Source organism: Apodemus sylvaticus, chromosome 4, assembly GCF_947179515.1.
Source record: "Apodemus sylvaticus chromosome 4, mApoSyl1.1, whole genome shotgun sequence".
NCBI classification, from domain to species: domain Eukaryota; kingdom Metazoa; phylum Chordata; class Mammalia; order Rodentia; family Muridae; genus Apodemus; species Apodemus sylvaticus.
The window spans coordinates 24464680-24491690 of record NC_067475.1 but is presented as its reverse complement, the minus strand read 5'-3'; the positions used below and the strand labels follow the sequence as shown (position 1 = coordinate 24491690).

The window sequence follows — 27011 nt, the reverse complement described above, 5'->3', positions numbered from 1 at the left end:
ACAGGGTGCAGCTGGGCTACTGTCTGTGACCTACTTCCTTCAGTGAGGCTCAGCTTCTTAAAACTTCTACAACTCTCCAAATCAGCGCCACCAGCTAGAAACCAAGTACTCAAACATGACCCTATAGGGGACACTGTGCATTCAAAGCACACAAGAGCCTTTATAGACTCTTAATAGCAGCTATTAATATCTTGTCTGATGTGGAGTTGGCAATGATAGTTTCCTATTCTGTAGGATTTTTTTCCCATTCTACTTGTTTCCTTTGCTGTTCAGATTGCCTTTAATTTAATGTAATTCTCTTTGCCAGTTCTTAGGATTATTTCTGCTCCATTGGAGTCTCTTTTCAGGAAGTCTGTGCCTATGCCTATGTCTTGAGATATCTTGCCTGAGTTTTTCTCTAATAGTTTCAGAGTTCCAAGTTTTACACTAAAGTCTTTGACCCATATTGAAAGTGTGTGTGTGTGTGTGTGTGTAAGGTATGGATCCAGTTTCATTGTTGTGCCAGCTCTGTGCACTGAACAAGTTGTCTTTTTTTCTCACCTATGTGCCTGATACCTTTGTCAAAGGTTCTGTGGCTATAGTTAAGTGGGTTTATTTCTGGATCCTCTATTCTGTCCCATGGCTCTACACATCTGTTTTGTGTCTGTGCCTTGCTGTTTCTGTTACAATTAAAGGCTCTGTGGTGTAATTTGAGGTCAGGCACTACCGAGACCCCAGGAGTGCTCTTTCTGCTCAGGACCCTGTTCGCTATTCCGGGTCTTTTGTGCTTCCTTGTGAACTCCTGAGTTCTTTTTTCTACTTCTGTGAAGGATGACATTGGAATTCAGTGGAGGCACACAGTGGATTGCTTTTCTTGAAGTAGCCATTTCACAATACTAATTCTGCCAATCCAGGAGCATAGGAGGTCTTTTTTATCTTCTTGTATGGCTTTCAGACCCTTTTAACAGTGTCTTTCTGTTTTTATTACAGAGGTTTGCTACTTTCTTTGTTATGGTTATTCTTGAGAATTTTTTGAATGTATTGTGAACAGAATTTTGTTCCTGGGTTCTCTCTAAGAAAGCTTGTTATTGGTATATAGAAAAGCTATTGATTTCATTATGTCAATGATGTAACCTCCTACTTTGATGAGCGTGTTTATCACATTGCAGAATTTTTTCTGTTTATTTTTAACTGTCTTCGAAGCAGAGGATCATGTCCGGCGTCCTTCCATTAATGAACAGGTAAACTAAAGATATATCTATGTGGTGGAACATTCCTCAGCCACACAACAGAATGAAGCACTGATTATGCTACAGTCCAGAGACACAGAGAGACAATGCTGAGTGACAGAAGCCAGCCTCCCCCAGCAGCTCACACATCTCATTCCGTCAGCGCGAGATGTCAGAGCAAACAGGTTATCGACCTCCTGGGGTGAGGAGAATGAAAGGATTGGAGGCAATGGCTAAAACAGGGAAAGATTTCTTTTTGAAATGACTCGAATGTTCTAAAAATGATTATGATGACAATGCACTGCGATCATACTAAAATACTGACTTCTACGAAAGAGGCGATGTGTGTAAATTCTAATCCTGTAGAGACTGTGCCAAAAAAAATATTGTATGTTATTGAGAATTCAAATTTGCTTCTGGACCTAACACACTCTTCAAAGAGGAAGGACTTCTGGTAAAAGAAAGAAGAAAAAAGAAAGAGACCTATAATACAGAAAGTGGGAAAGGACTTCCGAACAGCCATAGACTGGGATCTAGGAACACAAGAGTTCCGGGAACTTAAGGCTCTCCCTCAAAAATTTGTAGCTGCTGTTGAATCTTTATACAACCTATCACCTGGATGCCTTTAGCAGTAAATATTTGAAATTAAAGACAAATATAGGACAGTGGTTTCTGACAGCAGATGCTAGAGTGATGTTGCTCGGAAATGAGCCCCAATTCTATCATTCTCTAGGTCAGAAAATGTCTTCTGTGCTTCAGTTTCTCCACCAATAAATTAACTGCTCAGTATAGTAGCCACTAACCCTGAAAGTCTCCCGAGCACTTGAAATGTTGGTCTGAGAAGAACTCATCATGAGCCATCCTGCAACCAGGAGAGGGGACGGCAGTCACAATTCACAGAAGAGAAGCTGGCTAGATCCTCCAAGCATGTAGGTAGGTGCTGGCTGAGCAGAGCCTGGAAATTCGCCTTCAGAGTATCCCACAGATTCCAAATCTCTTTAAAACACAAAGACTGTCTCACATGCACCACAGTAAAGTGTCCAGGACTGGAGAGAGGATTCCAAGTGGGTTCAAACTTATGTTTCTGACTCAAATATCTCATTTCCTATCCAGGCATAGAGTCTAGGACTCTTACATTTCTATCTTGTTTATCTAAAAAGGGATTATTGCTTGCCTTGGGTTTATGGATCCTTGTCTGCTTGGAGCATGTTCAGAGCACACTTTGGACTACCCAGTCTCCAGGGGTTGGGTTCAGCCAGGCTAGTGGGACACTCACGATCCATGTACCAGAGTCATCCCTTCTAGAGAAATGGTTACTCTACATGTCACAGAGTCAGCTGTGCCTTATTGCACAGGTTTAGAACTGAAGTTCCTCAGCCCATGCCTCCTCATCATGTGCCACAGATCAACCTGCCCAACCCCCAGCATCAGCACAGATCAACCTCCCCTAAAGCCAACACCCATGGTCAACCTTCCCACCCACCTTCAATTTTTGACTCATTTTCCCATTCCTCAGTAACATAAGCATGCCAATCTATATCGGTAACACAAGTATGCCAATCTTTGTCACTTTGTTGAAATCTTGAGTTGTGTGTTGCTTGCAAACTGTCCGGTCTGGAAAGATTGGTCCACCTCCCTCAGAGAGCTGACTAGCCACCTAGAGGCTGTGTGTTCGGCTTGCTGCAGGGTGTAGTGCAGGGCACCCCTGGACTCATAAATAGACAGATCCGAGGATCACGTATTCAAAGCAATACAAGACGAAAGGAGCTCAGTAAATTACACATGTTTATTTTTTATCACCACAATTTATTTTCTACTTCAGCTAAACTTCCATTTTATGTGTTTCCACTTCCATTTTAAACTTCCATTTGTCTAGTGGACAAACACCTGACATTGGGGGGGGGGTGTTATAATAAACACATTTGCTTTATTAATAAATATGTTTAAATGCTTGGTGTGGCCTTTTAATTCATATAAATAAACATGGTCTTTATTTAATTTCATAGTTTTGAAATACAAGTCCATCATTTTCTCGAAGCAACGATTTTCTCAATTGTTATTGGGTGTTGCATAAATTGCAAATCGATGGAGTTCCTGCCACTCAACAATTGAGGTATAGATAAAGTGGTAGCTACAAGGGTGTCCCCGGCAAAGAACTACATACCACATTACAGTATCAAAAAGACACATCCAGAGAAAAATCTAATGGATGCTCTGAGACTCAATTACTTTTATTCCTGTATGATAATTCCAATTTTTAAAAGGGTGAATGACTTCCAAGTGGTCTCACTGTGGGGCTAGCAGAGACATTTCACAGTATGCTTTAATTCTGTCTCTTACCTTCACAGTTATAAAACTATCAGAAAACATAAATATTAATTCTTGAGATTGACTAACAAAATTCTTTTAAGTCTTATCTCTATCCTCTCTTGGAACCTTCTCATATACACCAGAAGAAGAAACAAAGAAACAAAGAAAAAGAGAAGAAAGATGAACAAAACAACAACAAAAGAAAAATGGTTTGCTTGGGTTCCGTCCACCCCGGCCCATCTTAGTCAATGTGCTTTGTAGACGACAAACTTAAGATTCTGTCAAGGAGCCAGGCGATGGTGGCGCATGCCTTTAATCCCAGCACGTGGGAGGCAGAGGCAGGTGGATTTCTGAGTTCGATGCCAGCCTGGTCTACAGAGTGAGTTCCAGGACAGCCAGGGCTACACAAAGATTCTGTCAAGGGTTCACTTTCACTGAAAAGTTGTTGAATCAAATTCACATTTGCCTAAGCTTTTATGGTGTGGGTTTTTGTTTTTTGTTTTATTTGTTTTCTTTTGTCTTTGTTTTTATACAAATGCTACTGTCTCTGCGCAAAATTAGACTCACTATGCTGATTAGGACTTTTGTAAAATACAAGAAGTAGGCGTGTTGCTAAGTGTCTTAAGGTGACTCAGAGGGACAGAGTGGGTCATCTCCTCAATAGGGTCAACTTTAATCAACTGAGGTTCTCCATTGCTCTTTACAAACACCTTAAATACAGGCAAATATGTAAACACTGTGCTCTCCGAGAGCAAGGGTTAGGCACGTCAAAGCATGTCATTCTCGAGGAAACGGATCCACGGGAATCAAAACCATCCACCGGAGTTATCGCTCTCTGGCTGAGGTGGGAATACCACATTGCACATATCAGAGTTCTCTTGATGGAGCGGGAGTTCACATCCGGCCACTAGGCTCTCTTTTCTTCTTCGAGAGACGTAGCCCTTACCTGTGGATAGCCTTTCATACTTTGTCTCAAATTGCCTGTATAGCAAGAAGAGGAAGGGCAGAGTCACACACAGTTAAGTCACCCACCCTGGTCCCTGCTTCTGCCCTGTGTGGGAAGCTCTGTCAGGAGAGGAGTTGTAGGAACTATTCTTTAAAGCCTTTTTATTGTTGTTTCTTCTGATATCAATAAGTACATTGTGACTAGATGGAGTTTGGGAATTCTACCACGCTTTGTTCTGGAAAGAAGAACTGAAATCCTGGATTGCTCTTAAGCCTTACAGACCTGCTGCCCCCTACCTCCAGGGCACTCCCCTTGGAAGCACTGAGTTCCACAGTGTTGAATGTTTAGAGGGAAATAAACCCAGTGAGTGGTCTGAACAAAATGGTGAAGCAGTCTAGCTAGCCATGTGGCCGGGTTTGTGGTCACTGCACGTATTTATGGGGAATTACTCCACATAAAACCATAAGGCAATATCAGTGAACACCAGAAGTTCTGAACATAAGCCACTATTATTTGTTCCAGGAAAATATAAAACCATGGTATTTGTAATTAAATCACTGACGTATTTTTTAAAATATGAGTCATGAAATCCCAGTAGAATAAGGTACTCAGCTTTGGCCTGGTTATCACAAAATAAAGCAAATTGTGACTTGCTAGTTCAAGTGTACAAATTACAGCTTATGGTTAGATACTGTTCAAGAAAACCTTCCTAACTACAATGGAGGAGTTGGGTGTTGCCTAGACTCAAATCATGCTCGCTCTATGGGATAGTTCTGCAGCAAAGTACAGCAATTAGACCCAAGGACGTGGTGTTAGTGAGAGTTCGGCCCAGAATGGAAGAGTTTCAGTATAGATACATAGATAATTGTATAGTAGGTTTTTCAGGTTCCCTGCTTTCTCATACCATTTAAAAAAGAATTTAGAATGCCAAATTCTCAAGACTGAGTCCAAATTTAAACATGACTGTGGATTTCCTTGGGCTATAGGAAATGGGTAACCAGATATAGTGTGTCCACGAAGCAATTGAAAAGATACCAGATAACAAAAGCCACATGCACTATTTTTTTTCCCCTGAAACTAGGCGGTGACTCCTACAATAAACTGAATCCTTTTTTCCTTAGAAAATTATTTCTAGATTAAATATGACTTAATCCCATATCAAACAAAGGGGCCCTTGGTTTTCTTTGTTTTAACCTATCATTCTCTTCTTTAATGATAACTTGCTGCTTATGTGGTTTCTACCGTCTCCTTTTAAGTCTCACAGTGAATGTTGAGGAGTGGACACAAGCTCTTGGTGAAATGGGAGAGCCTCTGGAACTTGTGCGAGCATTCATCTTACCTGAGTGGGGCTTCAGACCTATCCATCTGCATGCAGACCAAGAACGGGTACTGTGAGAACTGCACCGTGGAGATGAACTCCAGGCCAGCCTCTGTCTCTGCACTGCTTTCCAGGCCAGCTTTCACAAAAGAGGAGTCCACTGTGACATCACTGCTTATCACCACAGCCACCCTGTGATTTTAACAAACATCTCTTATTGTCTCGTCAAACCCGGCAGGAGGATGAACAGAAGAACTTCAGCAAATCTCCACTCATGGCACCACGAGGAAACACTTAAGAATGGAGATGTGACCTCAGTGCAAGTCTTGTTGAAACCAGGGCACAGTGATGTCAAAGATTAGCCACAGAAGACTCATGTTTTCCCTGGCCTTCCCTTGCCTTGAATTCTTGACATGGGATCCAAGTGTATATCACATATAAGCTGTTTGGAAGGTGTGTCCCCCAAACCAAGGTGAATCTTGCTTGAAACCTAGTCCTTTTTCAGGCCCAGAAATATGCACATTTTCTGAGGAAGGAGTATGAACACACGGAGAAGACAGCTGGCGTTTATGACAACTTTGTTGTTACCGATCTCTATTGGCTCTGTTAGCTATTTCAGTTCCATTTCATTACTTTCTCCCATGAGAAAGGCATGGATGTGGTTGCCAAGAGACATGAAAGAGTGCTATGTGACAGAGAGCCATCCCTGTGGTGGGATACGTATACACAGACAGGATGGGTTTAGCAGTGGTCACTGGAGAACCAAACAGACAGGTTGGATGACTAGGCAATATGGCTTGGTTGGCAATGAAGAAATTTAAAAAAAAAATCTAATACAAGTTTAAGCAACTGTAAACTTCAGCTAAATGGTGGGAAATTATGTTCATGGTGAAATCAGATTTACATGTCCATGTTGTTGTTTTTTTTTATTTTAAGAAGAGGAATGCTAATTTTTGTCTGGAAAATTATAAAAGGATTCTGCTGTTGTGTCTCTCAGTATCAAACAGGCCAGAGGTTGTTTGAGATGTGTACAGATAACCTTTGGTCCGTTACCGGATCTTCCACTGTCTTATTCGCAAGCAAATGTTTAAGGGGTGTTATTTATGTGAAGGAGCAAGCGAACGGGATAGAAGACAGGATAGTCACCACACGGACACTGGGGGGATGGGTGGGGAAGGGGGAAGGAGCTCAGCAAACAACATGTGCCTATGTGAAAGTGTGCTCACGGACAATGGGAATACACAATGAAAAGTTTTAATTTGGTTAAAAATGAGATTATCATTATTATAACCCAGTAGGATTAGCAAATGAAGAGAGATTGATGCCAACAACAGAAATGAGCTTAAACTTTCATGTTGTAATATTAATATGAGATCCTGGGGATAAACAAGAAAGGAAAGGCTATGGTTTACCAGCAAGGTGTCTGTGCATCAGTTTGACAAGGGATCAACTTGCTGGCTAGCTCGGTGTCAACACAATTTTAGAGCCATTTGTGAAGAGGGACTCAATTTTTCTCAATGGAGAAAATCCCTCCATAAAATCAGCCTGCAGGGCTTTATTAAAGTTAGCAATTGATATGGCTTAGCTCATTGGCTCATTGTGGGCGGTGCAACCCCAGGCCATGTTCCTGGGGTATAAATATCAGGCTGAGCAAACCAGTGAGCAGCACCTCTCACTGCCCTCTGAACAAGATCCTGCTGTGAGTTCTCTCCCCAGCTTCCCTGGAGGATGGATGAGCTATGAGATGCAATAAATCCTTAGCCTCAACTAAGACAACTGTCAGCTGCTGAAGTGAACTAGGAACGAAGGATGTTTTCAAAAGCAGGAAGTCTCTGTGCTCATCTCAGTGCTGATCTCAGTACTCAGCTCAGTGCTCCTTAGCTCAGTGCTCAGCTCAGTACTCAGCTCAGTACTCAGCTCAGTGCTCAGCTCAGTACTCAGCTCAGTGCTCTGCTCATGTTAGTGCTCATGTTACTGCTCATCTCTATGCTCCTCATCTCAGTGCTCCTCACCTCAATGGTTATCTCAGTGCTGATCTCAGTGTTCACCTCAGTGCTCAGCTCAGTACTCGTCTCAGTGCTCACCTCAGTTCTCAGCTCAGTGCTGATCTCAGTACTCAGCTCAGTGCTCAGCTCAGTGCTCAGCTCAGTACTCATCTCAGTGCTCACCTCAATACTCATCTTAGTGCTCATCTCAGTACTCATCTCAGTGCTCACCTCAGTGCTCAGCTCAGTACTTGTCTCAGTACTCACCTCAGTTCTCAGCTCAGTGCTGATCTCAGTGCTCAGCTCAGTACTCACCTCAGTGCTCATCTCAATGCTCAGCTCAGTGCTCACCTCAGTGCTCAGCTCAGTGCTTAGCTCAGTACTCATCTCAGTGCTCACTTCAGTACTCAGCTCAGTGCTCATCTCAGTGCTGATCTCAGTACTCAGCTCAGTGCTCACCTCAGTACTCAGCTCAGTGCTCACACTGACCTGTTTCTAAGATGCTATTAATATAATGAATTCCCACAGTGGTTTCTGGTCCCATGGCTTACAAACATTTCAACCAGAAAGCACAGATTTGAAACAGTCTGAAGGTTAAACAGCAACCAAAATATATTCCTGCTGTGTTGTTGTTGTTGTTGTTGTTGATGCATTATGCTTACCGATTTTTCACTCGAGTTTTAGACTCGCGATACCACAGACTGAATTCCATTGAACCAGAAATATCAATAGCTAGACCACCCTGGATCTCCATATTGGCCTTTAGTCCAGATTGCAGCTGAATATCCTAGAAGCAAAAACAAAAAACAAAAAACAAACCCACACAGTATAAGTTAACACATCTTTCAGAAACACCCTCGGCTTCCTGATAGACAGTCCTCTGCTGGAGGACCTTGAAAATCAGTACTCATTCATTCCTTTGCTTCCATGCAAGCCCAGGACCTCTCACCTGCTACACTAGTGCTCTGCCATCACACATTGTACCCCCAGTGAAGAAGGCTCAGAAATACAGATTCCCGGTCTTGGTCCCCAACGCAGGCATTGCTGATACGCTAAATAATTAAAATGGCGAAGGCTGTTTTCCTTCAATCCTCTCCTCTCTTCAGGAGGGGCCATTCATTTTCAATGCGTAGCTTTAGGCAGGCAGTCAGCACTATCTGGGAACAGTTTCAAGATGAGTCTCTGTTTTAGAAACCCCGAGGGCAGGGCCAGCAGTCTGCTTCTACTATGCCTCCAAGTGCTTCTGACACAACTAAATGCGAGAACCACTGGACCAAGAGGATAAAGGTATTTCCATCAGAAACCTAGCCGTGGCTTTCTTGGAAACATGAAGACTGAACAAAATGATCTGTCTGAGTCCTTAAGCACTTTGCTAATTGTATGCTGAGGCAAACACAGACATCTGCATCTTCTGGCAAACAAACAAACAAGCAAACAAACAAACAAAAGCAGGATGAAAACTCCAAGAGTGGTATTAACTCCGGGAACTGCAAAAGGAAGGCAATTTAACCTTGGGTTAAGTTTAGGGTTGGGGTTAGGGTTAGGGTTAGGGTTAAGTTTAGGGTTAGGGTTAGGGTTAAGGTTAGGCTTCAGTAATAAGTGGACCTAACAGAGGTTGGGCCCCACTCTGCCCGAAGCCACACACGTGACAGGTGGGTTACACATGCCGATTTCATTCTTCACTGATAGGAGTTACGGCTCGCCGGCTGCACTTAGAGCCAGAACTGCCCACACTGTGTCCAAGGTTGGAGCTTTTCAGCTGCTTGTCACAGCTGTCATACAGTCACAACTCTGCCTCACAGACTGTGAGACCATTCTGAGGGAGACTGCCAAGGAGACAGAGCATAAACTGAAGTCTTCACTCGGCCCAGAATACACATTGAGTTAATGTTTTGTTAACGGACTTCAGGAAGAAGGTGGCAGGACTTTGTGTTTGTGATTAATATGACTCCTTTGTTCCTTAACTCTGACCTGAAAACTGTTTCTTGTAGAATAGACACTGACACACACACACACACACACACACACACACACACACACACACACACACGGGGGGGGGGGGGCAGAGGGGGAGGGGAAGGGAAGAGGCAAACAAACACAGACACACATACATATAGACACACAGAGAGATACACACAGAGACAGAGTCAGAGACATAGAGGGGGAGAGACTGAGAAATTCTAGCTGCCTGGCAGCTGTGACAGGCTGCCAGCTGTCAGTACTTCCTTCAGTGTCAGCACTTGCCCTGAAGTGGAATGTGCCTCTGAAGCTAGGAAGGCTTCACTGGAGCGTTCTGCAGAGCCCAGGGCCTCAGTTATTCATAAAATAACCTCAAATCTGCCAGATACTTCAGCCTGACACACACAGATACTGGTTATGGTTAAAATTGAAGGAGCAGTCTCTCTTTGACCACACCTTGCCCAGGATGTCTTATCTTAATGAATAGAAAAATCATATAAGAAAACTTAAGTCAGGGATTAACAAACTGTAGCCTATAGGTTCTCTGCCTCGCTGGCTGTTATTGCAAATAGAGTTTTACTGGAACACAGCTCCGCTCATTCAGTATACTGCTGATGGCCGTTTACACTCACTAATCACGGGGCTACACAGATGTGTCAGTCGAAGGTGGAAATGCTGACTGCCTGCCATTGACAGGTTTGCCAGCTCCAAGTGCTTGTTTATGTGTGACTTGAGGGTTAGAGAGGTTGAGCTGCACCTCTGGTTTTTCTCCTTCTCTTCATTCAGATGAAGAGAGAAGTGCTTTTCCTCAGAGTGCACCTATACTGTGGTGGTTTGAAAGAAAATGGCCCCCATAGGCTCATAGGGAGTGGCAATATGAAGAGCTGTGGCATTGTGGGAGACTGCGTGTCATTGTCATTTCCTGCTGCCTGACGATCAGGACATGGGACTCTCAGCTCCTTCTCCATGATTATGTCTGCCTGCACACCACGCTTCACCATGATGACAATGGACCAAACCTATGAAACTGTAAACCAGCCCCAATTAGATGCTTCCCTTTGTAAGAGTTGTCATGTTTGTGGTGTCTCTTCACAGCAATAAAACACTAATTAAGACAGTGCCAAGCTGCAAAATACCACTTGCCTGGCAGCTAGAGAGAGCTCTGTGACACCATTTTGGATTTTGGTCAGTAGGATTCTACCAGCCCTCTGGATGGGCACCCAGCTCTTCCTCCTTCCCCTTTTAGGGGCAGAGGGGGATGGGTTTTCTGCACCAGAAGGGGAATGGCCATCCATCACATAGTCAGAGGGTGACAAGTGTGAGATTAAAAGTCAGAGTAAAACTGGGCATGGTTGTGCATGCCCTTAGTCCTACTGGGAGGCAGAGGCAGGCAGATCTCTGTGAATTTGAAGCCAGCTTGGTCTGAGTGATTTCCAGGCCACACAATGTTACATATTAAGACCTTGTCTCAAAAAAAAAAGAAAAAAAGAAAAAAAGAAAGAAAAAAAGAGTCACAGTAGGCAGGCAAAGCCAAAGCGCACAGATTCTGGTCCCTGAGGATTTCTGTGTTAACACTGGACTGTCTACTTCCAAACACTTATTGCATTGTAAAAGCCAATCTGTCCAGTCATTTTTGCAATTTATTACTGCCTTGAACTTATATAAGGAGCAATAAAGATCAAGACACGGTAATATTTCATTCCAGCCATTGATGTTTTTGGGTGAGTTCTAACAAAATGCAGTATCAAAGGTTTTCCCCAGTCCTCAAAACCCATGACTTCATAACCAGAGCCTAAAAATAAAAAGCTAGAATCTTCAAATAATTTGGTGAAGAGCAAAACAGCTGAGAGAATATTCGAGTCTGTTTTAACTGCCTCACTTTGTAGCAGAAAACCATGGCTTGAAGCTATTTGGTAGCTTCCTTCCCAAGGTCACACTGAGAAAGCTGTAAAAGCCAACCTCAAGGTCAGACTGCCAGGCATGATGTCACCTCAGCCCAAAAGAAGCCAGTCCCATAGAACATACATCTTAAAATCAATCTCCATGCACGCAGTGCTTCGATATAAGTGTGAAGTAGGGTTCATGCCAATGACCCATAAAACGCTACATAGGAACATTCCATTTTTTTAATATCAACCTGCTAAGGTGGGACATACATCAAAACATTCAAGGAAAAAATGTAAGCATCACACACACTCAGTCTCTAGGGCTCTTCAGATAGACGAACCCTCTCTGACTCTCAGAAAATCCAACTGGGCAAATCACTGAAAACCCACAGTATCTTAGACATAGAAACCGTTCCACATAAGAACTATAAGACTTAGCACCATGGAGCTCTGTAAACAAAATCCTGAAGAACAAGGTCAAGGAAAGGAAAAGACTTGTATTCTCTCTGAACGAGCAAGCTTCTCTAAGGACCTAGGACCCAGATATAAGGACTGGTGCCAGCAGGGGCTCAGACCCTCACGAGTTTGACATTATCAAAATGATGCACCACACTGATTTTCATAATTGCTGTCATCACAAATAATGCCAATGCCAGGTAGCTCACCTCCTGCATTCAGGGTAAAAAAGACAAGATTTCCTCCCCAGTGCAGGAAAACCGTGTTTGCAGGTAATACCAGCTCTGTTCTGCTGTATCGCAGGCATTTTCCACTAAGCGGCTAATAACAGAGAAAGCAAGTGGTAATTCGCTATAGCAAAGTAGAAAGGGCAGCAGTAGCAAGAGGACAAAGGCACAGGGAGCGAGCTCCGGGTCTGCAGAGCAGTAACTTGTATTTTCTAGACACGTTTAAAATTTGTCTGCTGAGTGACAGGCCCAAAGTGGGATCCAGCTCAAGGGGAGGTCCCAAGGCCTGACACTATTACTGAGGCTATGGAGCGCTCACAAAAAGGGACCTAGCATGACCTCATTCCGGAAGACCCAACAAGGAGCTGAAAGAGTCAGATGCAGATATTTGCACCCAACTGATGGATAGAAGCGGCTGACACTTGTTGTTGAATTAGGGAAGGCTGAAAAAACTGAGGAGAAGGGCAACTCTGTAGGAGGACCAGCAGTCTCAACTAACCTGGACCCCTGATAGCTCTCAGACTCTGGACCACCAAACAGGCAGCACACACACGCTGATATGAGGCTCCCTAACACATATACAGCAGAGGACTGCCAGGTCTGGGTTCATTCAGAGATGACACACCTAACCCTCAAGAGACTGGAGGCCTCAGGGAGTTTAGAGTTCAGATGTGTGTGGGGGGACATCTACATGGAGACAGAGGGTGGGGAGGAGGTATGGGGTGTGGAACAGTCAGAGGGTGGATGGGGTGGGGGGAATAAATTATGGAGTGTAAAAAAAATTAATAGCCAGGCAGTGGTGGCGCACACCTGTAATCCCAGCACTCTGGGAGGCAGAGGCAGGCGGATTTCTGAGTTTGAAGCCAGCTTGGTCTACAGAGTGAGCTCCAGGACAGCCAGGGCTGTCCAGAGAAACCCTGTCTAGAAAAAAAACCAAATCCAAAAAAAAAAAAAAAAATCAAAAAAAAAAAAACCAAACAAAAAACAAAACAAAAAAATTAATAAAAACTTTTTGCTGACCTGGGACAGGCTCAGTTGGGTAAAGCATCTGCCACACAAGCACAAGGCCTAATTTCAGTCCCCATCACTCACACAAAACCAAGGCACACTAGTGTACACCCGTAATCCCAGTGCTAGGAGGCAGAGACAGGAGAGTCCCTGAGACTTGCTGCCTAGGCTTCATAGCTTAACTAAGGATGCTCCAGAGTTAATGGGAGACTGTCTCAACAAAATAAGCTTGACAGCAATTGTGGAAGACTTCCAAGGTTGACCGCTGGCTTCCACATGATCTAATACTGCAAAGATGTGCTTACTGTGCACACACATGTACACACACACACACACACACACACACACACACACACAGGAACTCAATAAGAACTTGCAGTCTGAGAGAGATAGAGAATTACCTGAGAGTGGTCTATTAGCAGAATAAGCCCTTTCACCACGCTGACAGGGTCGCTGGATGCCGACAGCATTTTGGACATCAAATCACTGTATCCATTAAAAAACGTGACAGGTCTAAGCTGGATATCAAACAGGATGGGTGACATGCCAGCGTAGGAGTCAAGGTTCTCCTCCCCTTCATCAGGAGTGGCTGCAATTAACCCTTCCAGCCCTTGGGCTTCAATGACCACCTAGGGAGAAAAGGGCACACAGTTGATGGCCGCAGCTCCCCACCTGCTCCGTGGGTGACGGAGAGGTCTCTGAGCTGCAGAGACCACCGTTTTCAGGACCAAAACCTCAAGTATCTTCTGCAACTAGGCAAGAGCAAAAACTAAATCTCGTGTCTATCATAATGGAGATTAATTTTCTCCTTGCACTCTTCCCAATTGCCCTCGGATGTGTGGAAGATTACATTCATTTGGTAGACGAGGTGAGGACAGGTGAATATTCACTTAGCTGGTATGTGGCAGAAACGGAGCTCGGATCCTTGCTATGCGACTACAAAGGCTGCAGGCATTGGAGGGCATCACCTGAGGTGCTTGCTTACTTTCTCCAAGCTGTCTCAAGCAACAGACCTGCCATCTTCACGAGCCTCTGACAGGAGATGGAGAGGCACTGGCGCTCCACCCAGTCAGCTGTTCTGAGAGGGCACACTCACGCCCTCCGTGTCAAACTTTCACCCCTCACCACAAGAATGAGGCCACACTCTGAGGACGCCCACACCCACATGACTGGCCTGTAAGGAATTTTGCTTATTTTCCATTCTGCACAGCCAGGCTCTAACCACTGTGTGCTTGGCATTCCCCAGGGCACATGAGACAGCAGGTGGCAATGCCTTGGCATGGCAGGTATGTGATTCTGACCGTGGTGCCATTGAATGGATGACTTTATATTGATGATTACCCAAGCTTCCCTAACAATGGATTGTCATTGAGGCGTGAATAACTTCAATTAGGAGGTTATAATCTGATATTCATAAAACCAAAGTGATGGTATGGTTCACAGTAAAGATAAATTATCATTTAATTTAGGACTAAAATTCAACCAGTTCTCAACTGCTCATAATACTTGATTCTTTTCTTTCCTAGCAGAATTGGAGAAATAGAAACTAATTCTTTAAGATACATTGTTTTTTCTTTTTGTTTGTTTTTTTGTTTTTTTGTACATTGACGGTTCTTGTACCAGCAATCAGTCTCAGTAGAGATAAGTGAAAAGACAAACATAGAATAAAATTAAATACTTAGGTATATCTAACTAATGTATCCCTGAATGGAAGTCTAACTAGCAAATTCTGGCACAACTTCAATTCTGTGTATATATATATATATATATATATATATATATATATATATATATATACACATATACATATACATACACATACACACATATATACATACATATATAAAACAGAATATATATATAAATATGTAACCCACCATTAACTTACAAGCTAATTTGTAAGATATAAAATACATAATGCTACTCTCAGTATATGCCATTTTCCCTCAGACAGGTTTCTTTCATTGCACATGAGGTACCTGACTAGCATGAAGCTCTGCCTTTCCGATGTGCTGGAAGACGTTCAGGTTGCTTCTCCTCAGAATGCCAGAACCAGAGTAAAGGATGTCAAGGCTGTATGTGGATGCCGCATGGGGGCTTCCTAATGACAAAAGAACCGCGGAACTCAGTCACAGTTCCAGCAAGGTGGGTGAGGGGGGGTGCAGGAGGAGAAGCGTCTGGGGTCACGTACGTTCTATGTAGCCAGTATAGGCAGAGGAGGATCCACTCTTGGAGAAACGGTCATAATTGTGTACAAACATCTCCTTGAGAACTCGACGGACAGTTTTGCTGCAATACAGAAGAGAAGGGTTTTCATTCACGGTGATGAATGTTTCCCAGATCCAATTGGGAATGCAACCAAACCACCCCATGTTTAAAAAAAGAGAAGTCCTCATGCCACTGCGAGACCCAAGGACGGTCTGGCGGTGGCAAGATGCGGGCTCTCCCCTTCATTCCTCAAATAGCTGACAGTAGTTTGGTGTGAAAGGAACAGAGCATAAGGATGCCCAGCCATGAGATGCCTTCAGCTGACTGGTGGACACTTTGGGAGCAGAAAACTCATGTTTTTTGAATAATCATGGTTATACTGTAAAATTGTATATAAATTTAAGAAAGCTGTGCCAGACAGGAGGCTGCTTATTTATTTATTTATTTATTTATTTATTTATTTATTTATTTATTTATTTATTTTACTTTTTCTTTCCCTTCTAAAATCATCATTGGCAGACAATACAAAACCACAAACTTGTAGGATTGCTATTTATGTAGTTTCCACCACAGACAAAGCCCAACAGAGCCCACAGGAGAATGATTCTCTCCTCTAAAGCTTTGGCTCATTCTACACGCCCTTGTCGCGTTTATAGAATTAGCACTGAGATCTCCTCATTTCTCATGATCTCGCACTAATCCATCAGCAACGGTACAACTACCACACATCAAAACCTCCCAACTAATCAGGAATAAGACAGGCCTAGGTCTGCAGCAGAAGCATTTTGCAAGGAAGGCGTGGCTCTTTATTGATAATCTCCCTGTCCATCAATATCACTGGGTCATTGGATTTTTTAGCTTGGAAGAGAAAAGATCATGTTCTCAAATATTCGAGGGTTCGTTTCATGTGGATGAGCGTTAGACACAGTCTGATTCATTCCAGATACAAACCCAAGGCCAATAAAAAGGCATTGTTTAGAGCAGGACCCAATAACGAAGTCCTGAACAGTGGCACAGATTCACTTAGTGGCAGTGATTTTCCTGGCATCATAGAGAGTCAGTGGAGTCTGGTACCACTTGCCAGGAAACAAAACAAAAACAAACAAACAAATAAACAAACAAACAAGCAAAATCTGCCTACAGTAGAAAGAGATACATACCAGGCAAGGTGGACCTTAATCTCCCTTCCTGCTCTAAGGGTTTTATTTCTGAGAACCTGATGTAAGTGTTTACAATGGCTTCTTTCTGTTTGCCAGGCTGCTGTCCGTCCCACTCCCCCCTCTTTCCTGACCCCTGATGACTTGGTTCACAGAGCAGAGGCATGGGCTACCCCTGGGTGCTCCTCCAAGAAGTCTTGAATAACAACAGAGAAACAGAGGAATCTGATTCCCACAGGCAAGAACGGTCCTGGATTCCTTCCTGCTCCTGACACCTCTGTTCTGACTGTCCTGGCCCTCCCTTGTGGGGAGACGCCCTAAAGAGCGGGTGACATTCAGAGTGAGTGTGGAAGGTGGCTTTTGGGAGATGCGATGGAGTGTACTTAGGGAGAATGAAGTCAACCGGCGCAGCTCTTCAGAATCTGGCTCCTCTTAACCTGGGCCATGACTAAGATTTGTAACCTGAGTGGCAAATTCAGGGGAGTTGTGATAAAAGTCTTCAGAAAGACCTCACATTTGAAAAGTTAAGATGAAAGAACTTTCTTTGTCCCATTGTGCTACTTACAAAAATAGTCCTGTTGAAAATGCAATTAGACTTTAAAACTTCACTGACATTTGGTGATATATATATTTACCATACTGAGTGGGTACTCAGAGAAGCAGTCCTGCCCAGAGTTCCAAATCGCAACCAGCAAAAGGAAAGCTGTTTATCCGACTCACTAATGAGTTTCTTTGGGAAAACTTGACACTTGTTAGGTTTATGTAACACTGCCCAGTGTAATGACCAGGTCATGGTTACTAGCTATGAGGCCCTGTATCAATAGACAGATAGGCTTGCGTAAGAAGAGGCTCGGGCCGGGTGGTGGTGGCACATGCCTGTAATCCCAGCACTCTGGGAAGCAGAGGCAGACGAATTTCTGAGTTCGAAGCCAGCCTGGTCTACAGAGTGAGTTCCAGGAAAGCCAGGGCTACACAAAGAAACCCTGTCTCCAAAAAAAAAAAAAAAAAAAAAAAAAAAAAAGAAGAAGAAGAAGAAGAAGAAGAGGCTCGGGAGATGCATTGTACCTTGCAGGCATTTCAAAACGCAGGATGTCCTGCACAATGGTGAGCATGTATTTGTTCATTTCTTTAGGAAGTTCCCCGATAGACAGTAGGATGTTCTTCACGTCCATGTAGGATGGGTTGTTCTTTAAGATAACAGCAGCAGCAGTAGTGCGCACCGTCTTTTCATGAACCTTATGATTCTGGTGGTAGATCCTGTTCAAGGTCTTCCTCACCTGTTAGGAGATGTTTAAGTTTAGCACATCCACAGAGTTTCTAAATTGCTATTGTAGGGACAGTGAGGTGGGTCAACAGATAAACGGGTCTGTGGCCAACCTTGATGATGTCCATGAGTTTTACTCTCTGGACCCAGGTGGTGGAAGGAGAGAACTGACTTCAGAAGGTTGTCCTCTGAACTCTTTATGCGTGCCATGATGTGTGAACTTGAGAACACACACACACACACACACACACACACTCAATAATTGATGTAATAATTTAAAAACTGATATTGTAGTGAGAATAGCAAGTGCTTATTTAGATACATCTGAGTTATTACGGTTGCTAGATTTTTTTGCACTTAGGTTGATGCCCTGTGGCGAGGCTACTGGACCATGAACAGAAATGATGTGAATGTCTCTTAGGAAGAGGAAGTTAAAAGCTGGCATGCCTCCTGCACCTCTTTTCTGACTGCTGGGAACACATAGCCTCCTAGCCCCTAGCCCACTTTAGACACATCGCGTGTAACAAACTGTGGACCCACTGTAAGGTTTTGTAGTTCATGTGCTGCAGAAACAGTGCTTGGTAATACCTGATAGGAACTTCGAAGGTCACTGCTGTGCAGTGGGGCTTTGGGTAGGTGGTTGGGGGTGAGACTGGGGAGAAAGCCATATGGACTGGTATTTTCTTAGAATAAAGTACCTCAGATTGCTTTCCTCTCTTATTTAAAAGAAAATTTAACATGCTAGTTTCTAGTAGCAGTTTTATGTTCATCATAAAAAGTCAAAACTGCTTCCAAATATTGTCAGTCCCAACTCATGAATAATCCCTGCCCCCACATCCACCCTGTGCAGCGGTCTCTGTGGTTTGAATGTGTCCCTCCAAAGGTCATCTGTCTGGTGGTGTTAAGGTGGCTGAGCACTTGAGAGGTGGAGTTCAGTGCAACATCAACAGGTCACAGAAGCAGTGGCCTCAGGAGCAATCAACACAGGTTTCATGGGACTTCACAAGTTCCTTCAAGATAAGGGATTGCAACTCCTCCCTTGAATCTTTACTCTACATAATCATGCTATATTCTTCCGTTCTCCTTGCCTCTTGTGTTTTCCTATCTCTTCACCCTGGCCCTTGCTCTCAGACTTGTAGGAGTTAAATAACCCACTGAAGAACAAGCAATGGGAAAGGACCCGGAGGATGTAAAGCTAGGTTGGTCTGTCTTAAAAGCCTCCTGCTTTGCAGCCAAACGTCTTTCACACAAAAATGGTAGGAGGACACTCGGCTGCGACCTGCAGGTGGCATCCTGAATGGCAAACACTCCCATGGAAAGCTCATATTGAAACATGCTCATCTCTGACAAAGTCATAATGTAGGTGGCATCCAGAAAAATGCTACATGAGCAGGTGAGGTCACATGTTTCAACCCGTTAAAAACTTTAACAACATCCTGAAATGTACAGAAGTAATGTTTGTACATTTTCAACGAGAGTTTGTTTCTTAACATCACATTCTAACCAGCTGAGCTACCCGGCCTGAGCTACTAGGATTTGTTTCCTAAAATAAGAAAATGTATTTTAATATGTATGCTTCAGGTTACAGGGCATAGTTGTTCAGAGTGTAGGGCCAATTGAGATTAACTTGAAATACAAATGAAGAATATTTCTAAACGAAAGAGCGACTGTTATGGGGAAACATTAATTAATCGGTTAATTAATTAATTAAAGCAGAGTGACTTGAGAGTAGTTAACATGTGGATTACCAGAAGTGATTTTTTTCTCCTTCCTTCTTCTGTTAATGTGGCAGAGTCAAGGTGCTTACCTCATCTGTGATGAAGGAGACATCGTATCTCTGGAGAACAGTGGTAGCCAGGTGGCTGACGGGCCCTTCTCCGGCCTCGGCATACTTCAAAAGGAGCGGAATGCCTTCAGGAAGCAAGGCATTCTTCAGAGCCAGCAGGTACATCATGGTGTCTTCTTTCTTCTCCGGTTTTTCAAGTCCTCCCAGGATTAGCTTCTTAGCTTCAACCACTGCCTAAAACACCACACACCTCAGACAAATGTCCCACTACAACACTCAGACAGGAAAACAACATCAGCTCCTAGGAAGCTTGGCTTTGGTTGCTATGTGACACGTGTTAAGGCATGGAGACTTCTCAAACGTATGTGTTCTAGAGAAGCAGAGCATGATTAATAATGGACAGTCTTCAACACACGCTCTAAATGCAGAAGGGCGATTCCAGATTTAGCTCAGTTGTTCTATATGGAGAAAACTTCCTCAGCACCCCAAACAGAAGACAACTGTGGTTCCAGATCCGCAGATCATTTATTTATGGTTTAATACCACAGCATTGACAAGGACTGGTTCCTGGACCTCCTGGTAATACCGATACTGATGAACATTTGCTTGTCTATATGAGCCACCCTGCTTACTGGAGGAATCTTAGGAGTATTTGTTGTCTTCAATATAAGGTGACTGCCAGGCAAATGCCTATGCTGTGTTGAATACATCCACATGAACATCTGTTTCCCTCACCATTTTTAACCCATGGCTGGTTAAATCTCAAATGGAGACTCCACATATGTACAGGGAATCACTATCTTTGTATTCGATAAACAGACAAGGAATCCTTTGAGGGTGGCATGATATTCTGTGCATCTTTATATTAAAGGATTGGCATTGTGCCTAGTATAAAGTCAGTGTTCACTAAATAATGATACCTGGGTATTTTATATATGGGCTTTATCCTCAGCCACAATATTTAACACAGAAATTGAGCAAATAAATCAGCTGTTTAATAATTATTGAAATTGGAAATGTAGAGATTTGTCATACTCGGGTGTCTTAGATGTAATACTAAAGTTAATTTCTAGCATGACTGATAATCAATCGTTTTCAATATCCGCGTTTTTGTAGACTTCTCTTGCACGCTTATCATGCGTTCTATCCATAGGCTACACCTCGTGGACCCATTTGGTCTCAGGAGTGATGCTCCCTATTGTTTTTAATAACAAGCATTTAGAAGAAAAGATGACACAATAATGTTTTTCTGTAGCAGAAGAAAATAGAGACTGAAGAAAATAGCAGAAGAAAAGTGTGAGTGAATGCTAGCTCATAACACTAATGGGGGAAAGAGAGCTGCACGTATTAGCTGTAAAGTAGAAAAATTCCCATTTAAATGGATATCACTAGATTAACCCACTTGAGTTCTCCATATGTAGTTACGCACAGTTCCAGTGAAACAGAAGGCCGCATAACATGATGACTATAGTTAATACTATTGTAATGTTATATTTCAAAATACCATGAATATATTTTAAATGTCTTTATTCTAAGGACATAGTACGTATTGTAGGTTATGGATATGCTAATCACCCAATTTGGTCATTGTACAATGCATAAATGTTTGAAGTATCATATTTTACCTCAAATACAACATTCATGCATATGTGGATGTGTAGTTTGTCACAGATAAAACCAAAAGCAAAAACAATGCCTGAATACAGACATAGAGGACTCTCAGTGAATTTGTGTTTAGTAGAAAAATTGATGGATGATTTGATTTCTAGAGAGCTTTATTGATTATAATCTATGCAGTAGGCATCCTTTAAGTAACTGGTGTTGATAAACAAAGATTCATCATTGTGTGGAGCTTCTATTCCACACTAGAGACAGAAATAAGCAAGAATGCTAAAGAGCAGTTAAGCTGTAAAGTGTGTGAGATGGACCGATGCTAAGTTGGGAACTGGGGAGTGACCAGGTTGGCAGTGTGGCTACACTGGGCATGCACAGTCTGGACACAGTGGGTACGAGTCTGTGGTGTTACACTGGACAGTCTGGACACAGTGGGTACAAGTCTGTGGTGTTACACTGGACAGTCTGGACACAGTGGGTATGAGTCTGTGGTGTTACACTGGGCATGCGCAGTCTGGACACAGGGGGTACGAGTCTGTGGCACTTACCTTGAGTTTGCAGCCTTCATTCTGACACAGCTTCCTGACTAGGGCTCCAATGATGATCATAACCGTTTCTCTGATGTCGTTGCTTGCAAAGGAACCTTTGAACTTACTCTGTGGCCAAACAGGGGTCAAATAGATTATCAGGACACTTCAGCTTTTCCAAAGGACACTTCTCAGCTAATAAAGCAACCAACATCTGGGGAAATGACTTTGCGCTTCTAGACAACAAACTCAGAATTTTGTTTTTGAGACACTTAGAAATGTATTGTCTAGTTTTGCATGAAGGATTGCTAGACCGCCAACCCCAAATGATTTTACCTTCCCAGTCTGTGAACCCTTCAGGGTTCAGGGATTTGACTGTTCAGTTGTTCTAAGAACAACTGTAATATTCTTTATATGTCTGTAATATTCTTTATATGAACTGGAGATGTCAATGTGTTTGTAGAAATAGCATGAAGACTTTTGAAGTTAAAGTAATCCTAATTGCTTATTGAAGCATCATAGAAACTGTTTACTCTGATGTTTTCTCCTTTGCCACATGATAAGGTGGGTGTCTGTAATCTTCAGGTTGTTATAAAGTGTAGGTCATGTTGGTTACTAGACCTTCAGTGCCCCTAAGTGAGAAGGCTGACTGGGCTGGTTAATGCACAGAAGGGAGGCCGGCCATGTGATTGCCAGCAGGCCTCCGTCTTCTGGTCTCAGCACTCACTGGATCCACGTTAATACCTGCTTCCATTTAAGTTTTGTTTATCATTTTTTACCCAGCAACCCATGGTCACTATTTTCCTAGTGTCCCTAACTTACAAGGAGGGCTCGCAGGAGTTCTTCATCAGGGTGGGAGGCAAATCCACAGGCATAGAGGAACCTTTCCTGGAGAATGATACTGCTGTCGCTTTTGAAATCCAAAAAGTCCAGGATGGCTTCCAGAGAGTCTGGAGTCTGAGCAGAGGTGACTGCGTCCACCAGCTGAGGACTGTAAAACAGGCATCACCATGGATACCACGCTTACGGCACTTAGGAAAGCACCACACATCCCCACCACTCCCAGCTTCTGTTCATTTGAACTTCTTAAAGAAGTACGCCTTCCCTATAAACAAAAATTATAAATAATACATTCCCAAAGGACCACTTTATTCTACGGAAATTTCTCCTCTCCTTCTCTTATCTCAGAGTGTACAAACCATTACACTATACAAACCTAAGCAAAATACGCTTGAAGATGTGTACGTTAACATTATGTAAATATCATAAATCAGACTCAAAATACTTTTATGTGAGGTAATGCATACAATCTGAAGTCTCAAATTCAATTTTTCTCTAATTAGCTTTACTAAAACACATATTTTTCAATGCCTAATTAAATTAAAGCACCATTCATTATTGATAGAAAATATAAACTACTTTAACTTCATATACAAGATCTTTGCCCTTTAAAAATAAAAAAAGACACCATTGTATAGTTCTATTTTGTTCACAATGGGTATGTTATTGTCTTCCATGAACAAAATTGTAGTTAAAAGCTGGTCGTGAAAAATATCTTTAGTTAGTTGAGTCTGGGCATGGTAAAAATTGTAACTAATTTTTTTACACTGATGAATATAGGCTATAAATATTCCATACTGAGCTCATGCTCACAGTGGTTCACCCCTGTAATCCCAGCCCTAAGAAAGGCAAGGCAGGAAGAAGAGCCCAGATTCAAGGCTAGCCTGGGCTATATAATAAGCTTTAGGATAGAATGGGCTACAGAGTGAAATCTTATCTCAAAATCCATCAGACAAACAGAATTGATTAGTAGCCTGAGAACACAATTCCATGGAAGGAAGCCAGCCCCCATCACAGAGCATGATAAACACACGCCTGTGCTAACTTGGACTCGTGGACACAAAACAATAGTTGTGAGAATCAGCGCGAAAACTGGCTGGTGCATTTCTGGCCAAGTGAGCATTAACTTGCTGACCTGTGGTACAGCTGTTAGAAAATGCAGGCCAGCAGAATCACTGGTTTGGAAACAAGACAGAAGACTGAAAGAGGGTCCTTCCTACTTAAGAAAAATCTAACAGTGTTGCAGAGATGGCTCAGTGGCTTAGGACACCGCTGCTCTTGCAGAAGAAGCTAGTTTGATTCCCAGCACCTATCTGGCAGCTCACAACCACCTGTGACTCCAGTTCCAGGGACACCAACGCCCTGTACTGACCTCCACGGGCAGCAGACACACACGGCGCTCATACATAGATGCAGTGAAGTGTTTATACACACCGTGCAAATATATCTTTAAAAAAATAAATGAAAAGGCAGTGGCGGTTTAAACCCTTTCGTGACAGACGGCCCTGAATAACAATGTGGCTTACAGCACTTCTTTCTTCTCTGCCTTCAGAATTTGGAGGATGTCTTCTCTCCTCGCAGTCCGCAGGTGCCGGATGAAGGCCAGGAAGCTGCGCGCGGCCTCGGCATTGGACAGGTTGTCCGGCTCCAGGTGCTTTCTGATAGACTGCCAGTGCTCGGCCAGCTGCAAACACAGCGACAGGGGCAGCCGCCTTAGTCCTCAGCTCCCGACTGTTCTCCACAGGGCTTCGATGGTCGCGCCACCCATCCCATACACTGTGTGAAGCCAGCAGCTAAGAATACACAGGTCTGCTTCCCCTGGGGGCCGCGCTGGAGCTGGATTTGCGGGACCTTGGACCACTAGCCAGCGGATGTTTGGATGTGTGGGTCCACCAATGACTGCGCTGTGATTAGCACATCTGAAGCCGGGCTTTGAGGGGGCTTTGAGGGTGCAGAAGTTTCATTAACAGTCGGGGATTTGGTATTTGGGAAAGTGAGAGCTACCAGAGTCGTACCTGCTTTCTACCTTGCTCCACCCTCGCTGCTAATCAGAGTTTCAAACAGTCTGAGCTCCCTACTCCTTACAGCACTGCTTGTGTGGGGTCCCATGCCCTGCTGTTGCTGGGATCTGAACTGTTCAGAGTCTGTATCTAAAGGGGAGGGTTGAGAAAAGGGTCATTTTCTCAGATGCTACAACTACCGTACAATGATTTTGAGGGCAGTAGCAGTGCTAACCAGTGGTGTCTTTCACTTTTGAAACAAGCCAAATAGCTTCCCTACTTGAGGACTTTTGTCCATCCTTTATTGCATAGAATGTTGAATTCTACCCGTGTGACTGTTAACTCTGGTAAATCACCATGCTGTTTTAAAATGATTGCTTCCTTCTTCTAAAGAACATCTGCTGCAGAAAGAAAGAAAGGAAGGAAGAGGGGAGAGAAAGAGAGAGACAGAGAGACAGAGACAGATGGAGAAACAGACAGACCCACAGAGAGCTAGAGACAGAGACAGAGAGACAGAGACAGAGAGACAGGGACAGAGAGACAGGGACAGAGAGACAGAGAGACAGACAGCTAGAGACAGAGACAGAGAGACAGGGACAGAGAGACAGGGACAGAGAGACAGAGAGAGAAAGAGACAGAGAGCTAGAGACAAAGACAGAGAGACAGAGACACAGAGAGACAGAGAGAGACAGAGAGCTAGAGACAGAGACAGAGAGAGACAGAGAGACAGAGACAGAAACAGAGAGAGGCAGAGAGACAGAGACAGAGACAGAGAGAGGCAGAGAGGCAGAGACAGAGAGAGACAGCCAGTCAGAGCGAGCGCAGTTACAATCCAGCATCAGTCCCAGTCCGCCCACTTACAGAAGGGCATCCTTTACAGACACTCTGCAGGGCCTGTCCCACGATGGGGATGGCCTTGTACTTGGAATCAACTGCTTTAATCACACCGGACACTTGCTTCCCAGGCACCATTCTTGGGCCCGCTTCAGTTGTCTTCAGCTCCAATTTCTGCCTGTGCGACACCAAATGGAAACATCATATAAGAATTTATATGTGTGAGAGAGGGGGGGAAATACTAAAATTGCAACTCTTTCAGAAAAACCCAAAACCAACTAACTTCACCCATGTATGCGTGCAATCTACGGCATCTCCAGAGACAAGCTGAACCCCAACAATCTTGTTCAGTTTTCCTGGTCAAGGAAATATTTTATTCAAATATTTGGAAGTTGTAGGTCTAGACTTTCAAAATACCATGCCAAGAGAGTAGAGGAAAGGAGATTTGTCAGGAGGCTAGAGAAGACATGGGAGGTCTGTCAGCCCTTTTAAGTTAGCTTTCTGAAAATTGTGTTCAAGGCTATCAGGTGTCAGCTATTAACCAAGACAGTCAGCAAAGTTTATTTTCCAAAAAAATGGTCTCAATGGTAACTTTTTACTGACATTCTTTCCTAGAATTTTGTCTTTCTGTCATCAAAAGACAGGCAGTTGTGCTGAAACTAGTATTTCCAATGTGTTACTATAGATTGTATGAAAAATTATGACATACAGAGGCGGGTGCTAGCTGTCAACCATTGGTCTGGGCATGAGGTCCCCAGTGGAGGAGCTGGAGGGTGGTACGGAGGAGCTGAAGGTGTTTTCAGCCCCATGGGAAGAACAATGATTTCGGCCAACCAGATGCCCCAGGACTCCTAGGGACTGAACCATCAACCAAGGGGCATACATGGTTCCAACCAAAAATATGGCAGAGGAATGCCTTGTCAGGCATCAGTGAGAGGAGAGGTTCTTGGTCCTGTGAAGACTCAATAGAAACCCCAACAAAGGGAAATCGAGGTGGGGAGGTGGGGAGGTGGGAGTGGGTCCAGTGGAGGGGCATATACTTGGAGGCAGGGGTGGGAGGTTTTCGGGGAGGGAGAAAACTGGGAAAGGTTTTTTAAAAAATTATCTCAGAATTTAAAAAAAAAGAAAAGAAAGAAAGAAAAGAAAAAAGAAAAATTATGAACAGGTTGGACTCAATATTTGCAAGGAGTTCAGTCAAAATGAAGAGGCCCTGTATGCACACGGGTCACGAGCACACACACCTACTTACAAGTCAAATATAATAATATATAAAAGAAAATGTTAGCTATAACAATATGTGAAGGAAAATAACACTTTTAGCATTATTGTCTTACTTGGACACTATTTTTCCTGCCATGGATTGTTGGAAGTTCACAGCAAAAGCTCTGGTCTCTTCAGCAAGCACGGCAGTGACAAAGCTGTCCTCTATCTTATAGGTAGTGACAGATGTGGCTTTTGAACTGACACCCAACACCTGC

At 43.4% G+C, this 27011-nt stretch overlaps 1 protein-coding gene across 1 annotated transcript in view; it reads right to left on the bottom strand.

Moving 5' to 3' along the window:
* Positions 1-2976: 2976 nt before the first annotated feature.
* The window catches only part of Mttp (microsomal triglyceride transfer protein), a 38845-nt gene continuing 14810 nt past the window's right edge, over positions 2977-27011 (bottom strand). Inside the window, exons 6-18 of the mRNA XM_052178830.1 lie at positions 26868-27007; positions 25561-25711; positions 24226-24383; positions 22682-22850; positions 21881-21988; positions 19740-19952; positions 17734-17945; positions 15495-15592; positions 15283-15404; positions 13705-13932; positions 8430-8554; positions 5804-5974; positions 2977-4499 (exon numbers count right to left, since the gene is read on the bottom strand). Coding sequence (XP_052034790.1) covers positions 4325-4499; positions 5804-5974; positions 8430-8554; positions 13705-13932; positions 15283-15404; positions 15495-15592; positions 17734-17945; positions 19740-19952; positions 21881-21988; positions 22682-22850; positions 24226-24383; positions 25561-25711; positions 26868-27007 — 2070 coding nt within the window. The 3' untranslated portion in view covers positions 2977-4324. The remainder of the gene's footprint in view (positions 4500-5803; positions 5975-8429; positions 8555-13704; positions 13933-15282; positions 15405-15494; positions 15593-17733; positions 17946-19739; positions 19953-21880; positions 21989-22681; positions 22851-24225; positions 24384-25560; positions 25712-26867; positions 27008-27011) is intronic.